This window comes from Octodon degus, unplaced genomic scaffold (assembly GCF_000260255.1).
Source record: "Octodon degus isolate 3935 unplaced genomic scaffold, OctDeg1.0 scaffold00104, whole genome shotgun sequence".
Classification (NCBI taxonomy): Eukaryota; Metazoa; Chordata; class Mammalia; order Rodentia; family Octodontidae; genus Octodon; species Octodon degus.
In genome coordinates, this window is record NW_004524680.1 from 2,693,249 (window position 1) to 2,696,890 (window position 3,642).

Sequence of the window (3,642 nt, forward strand, 5' to 3'; positions counted from 1 at the left end):
CAGGCATGGTGGCACACGCCTATAATCCCAGTGCTGGGGAGAGTGAAAACAGGATCACTATGGTCCAAGCTGCATAGTGAGACCCTGTACCAAATACATTTTTTAAAAAAAGAAAAGAAAAGTAACACACCAGATTTACTTTACCTTGTGAAATGACCAGGAAAGTGGACAAGGTATGTAATACACAGCTTTCAGGATATTGGACATCAGATTCTCACTAGAAACAAGTCAGCAAAAGTCATTCCTGAGGATCAGTAACTAGGTGAGCTGTACAATTATCCCAGCTGAGCCTGGGGAAGGTTGCAGCACCAGGCGGGGAGCCTTGAGAGAGCTTCCTGAGTTGAGACATCTGTGAGTCCAGTGAAGCTGAAGTGGCTGAAAATCACACAAAAGAGTAACAAAGAGGAATCGGGTCCACAACCAGAAGTGTAAAGATCTGCAGGAAAGTTCCCTCAAGTGCTGCATTTAGTATTGATCAGCATTTGCATGTGAGGAAATTGTCCAAGGCCAGGAAAGAGCTACCAGGAGGAATCAGTATCACTGTGAGCCAGGTTTTAGGATCCTCACCCTTTGCATAGTCCGTAGGACTCCGAATATGACGGATTTTACTCTCCCAGTTATGTTTATTGCACGACGCTGTTGCCTTTAAAGACAGAGCCTTTTCATCTGGTTTTAGAGGTCAGAGATTGAAAGCATGATGCACTATTGATGGCCTCCTTAAAGATGGAGAGTTGTAGCAAGAAGTGTTCCCATTAGCCACAATGGAAAATTTCATAGTATGTGAAATATTAGAGTAGTGACAATCCTGGCCTCATTTGTGGGGAGAAACAGCTCCAACACTAGTTCCAAGTAACTTAAACACATAGCAGAACAAAGTTCAATAATATTTATAGGAATACAGAAATAACACCAAAGCAAGATAATCTGTGATGTCTAGCATCTAATCAAAAATTACCAGGTATGGAAACAGAGAAGCAAAAAAATATAACCACAAACATGTACTAATGCAGTTACTCCCAGTGCAGGTCCAACAAGAAGTTGCCTTCCCAAAGAGGTCACTGCAGTTCCCCAGGTTCAAATCGCACATGCACAGACTGCGCCCTGCCCACACAGGACAGGTTCTGCTGTTCACGTGCTGCCCAGCAGTGCTTTGCTGATCTTGCCTGGTCCTGTGTTTCTTCCTGTTCTGCATGGTCTTGTGAAGCTCAGTCCATGGGACAGCTCTGGGGGCAAAGGGACACTCTGGGCTGTGTCCTCTCTAACATATGCCTGTCTGCTCAGACTACAGATGACCCCTTCCTCTCCAACCTCCCCACTAGTCTTGGGCATCCCTTTGTGGAAATTCTGTGCCTGATCCCTCCCCTTACTTGACAGAACCATCTTCAAGGCTATACTTCACGATTTTGAATCGTATTAACATTTTCATTTTGGATTTGTTGTTTCAGAATGCAAAACCAAGGAAGACAACCTAAACACAGACTTGAGCCTAAAGCCGTTAACTTCAGAAGAGGTAGCACCCATTCTGAAGAAGACACCTTTAGGGGCAACTGATCAAGAACGTAACACCAAACAGAGCTTCTGCCTGAGTCCAAGCCCTGCTGGCCACCGTGAGGCTCACGGCGCAAAGGGAAAGGAGCCACTGTCTCAGCACCAGGCAGTTCCCAATGGGGACAGACCCTTCATATGCATCGAGTGTGGGAAGTGCTTTGGTCGGAGCTCCCATCTCCTTCAGCATCAGCGAATCCACACTGGTGAGAAGCCCTATGTATGCAATGTGTGTGGGAAAGCCTTCAGCCAAAGCTCTGTTCTTAGCAAGCATAAGAGAATCCATACGGGGGAGAAGCCTTATGAGTGTAACGAGTGTGGAAAAGCCTTTAGAGTGAGCTCAGACCTCGCTCAGCACCACAAGATCCACACAGGTGAGAAGCCTCATGAATGCCTAGAGTGTCGGAAAGCCTTTACTCAGCTCTCTCATCTCATTCAGCACCAGCGCATCCATACAGGAGAGAGGCCATATGTGTGTCCCTTGTGTGGGAAGGCCTTCAACCACAGCACAGTCCTGAGGAGCCACCAGAGGGTGCACACCGGGGAGAAGCCCCACCAGTGTGCTGAGTGCGGGAAGACCTTCAGTGTGAAGCGGACTCTGATGCAGCACCAGCGGAGCCACACCGGGGAGAAGCCTTACACGTGCAGTGAGTGCGGCAAAGCCTTCAGCGACCGCTCTGTCCTCATCCAGCACCACAACGTGCACACTGGGGAAAAGCCCTACGAGTGCAGTGAGTGTGGCAAGACCTTCAGCCACCGCTCCACCCTGATGAACCACGAGCGCATTCATACGGAGGAGAAGCCCTACGCCTGCTACGAGTGCGGCAAGGCTTTCGTGCAGCACTCGCACTTGATCCAGCATCAGAGGGTCCACACCGGGGAGAAACCCTACGTGTGCAATGAGTGTGGGCATGCCTTCAGCGCACGCCGCTCGCTGATCCAGCATGAGAGAATCCACACAGGCGAGAAGCCCTTCCAGTGCACAGAGTGTGGGAAGGCCTTTAGCCTGAAGGCAACTCTGATCGTGCACCTGAGGACTCACACGGGCGAGAAGCCGTACGAGTGCAACAGCTGCGGCAAGGCCTTCAGCCAGTACTCGGTGCTCATCCAGCACCAGCGCATCCACACCGGGGAGAAGCCCTACGAGTGTGGCGAGTGCGGGCGCGCCTTCAACCAGCACGGGCACCTCATCCAGCACCAGAAAGTGCACAGGAAGATGTCCCGAGGGCAGCCCTTATAGGCACCCGCATGTGTAGAAACCGCACAAGGGGCACGGGCAGCCGCTTGCCAGGGAGTTTGTTACCTCCGCAAGACAGCTGTGCTCAGTACTGCATGCTCCCAAAGAAAGGCCCAGGGCATGTTCCTGTGGAAGAGCTTCCGAGAATGTCTGTTTATCTTCCTCAACATCTTTTAAGTTACCTAGGAGGGTAATGGTACATTGGTAGTGAATATTGATAAAGATAGCCATAATTCTTTGTCTCTTTAACATTAGTTTATTTGAAGGAACTAAAGGAAGTGTAAGGACTGTCTCAATAAAACTTACATTCCATACAAAGTTCTTTTCCTTAGAACCTACCTGCCTCTCCTAAATGCAATTAACCGTCCTAATTATTGTACTTAGAATGTTGTACTATTTTCAGTACTCTATAAAAACACTAAAGTGCTGTGTGGATAAAGTGCTATTTTGAAAAATATTGTTAAGTATCACCAAGTGAAATAGTGGAAAATTCTAAATGCATGGAAAAACCTGTTTTGTATTAAAAAAAAAAAAGTTTAAAGATACATTAGTGAGAAGTGTCATAAATTTAGAAAACCATTTTTATCTGGTGCTTTAACTTTATTCAAAATTAGAAGGAATGTCCTAACACTTCAATAAAAATTCAACTCAAAAGTGGGTATTTTCCTGTAAAATCTGTCCTTATGACCTATAGATTCTCTACCTCAGAGATCATGGGCTCTCCAAGGGCCTGCTGATCCTGAGCAGGTATAGGACAAGATCCCACACAAAGTGGTGCCTAGTGATCTTTGCAAGAAAATACTGGGAATAATTCTTTGATGGATACATCTAAAGTGTAAATTTTTTTTTTTTTTTCTTTT

At 47.0% G+C, this 3,642-nt stretch overlaps 1 protein-coding gene across 5 annotated transcripts in view; it reads left to right on the plus strand.

Moving 5' to 3' along the window:
- The window catches only part of Znf250 (zinc finger protein 250), a 10,581-nt gene extending 6,998 nt beyond the window's left edge, over positions 1-3,583 (plus strand). For 3 of the 5 annotated variants that reach the window (XM_023723962.1, XM_023723965.1, XM_023723966.1), the window contains exon 5: positions 1,446-3,582. In XM_023723962.1, coding sequence (XP_023579730.1) covers positions 1,446-2,785 — 1,340 coding nt within the window. In that variant the 3' untranslated portion in view covers positions 2,786-3,582. Of the gene's footprint in view, positions 1-1,445 lie in introns of all 5 variants that reach the window. The other 2 variants (XM_023723963.1, XM_023723964.1) reach the window with 1 other exon arrangement.
- Positions 3,584-3,642: the final 59 nt, after the last annotated feature.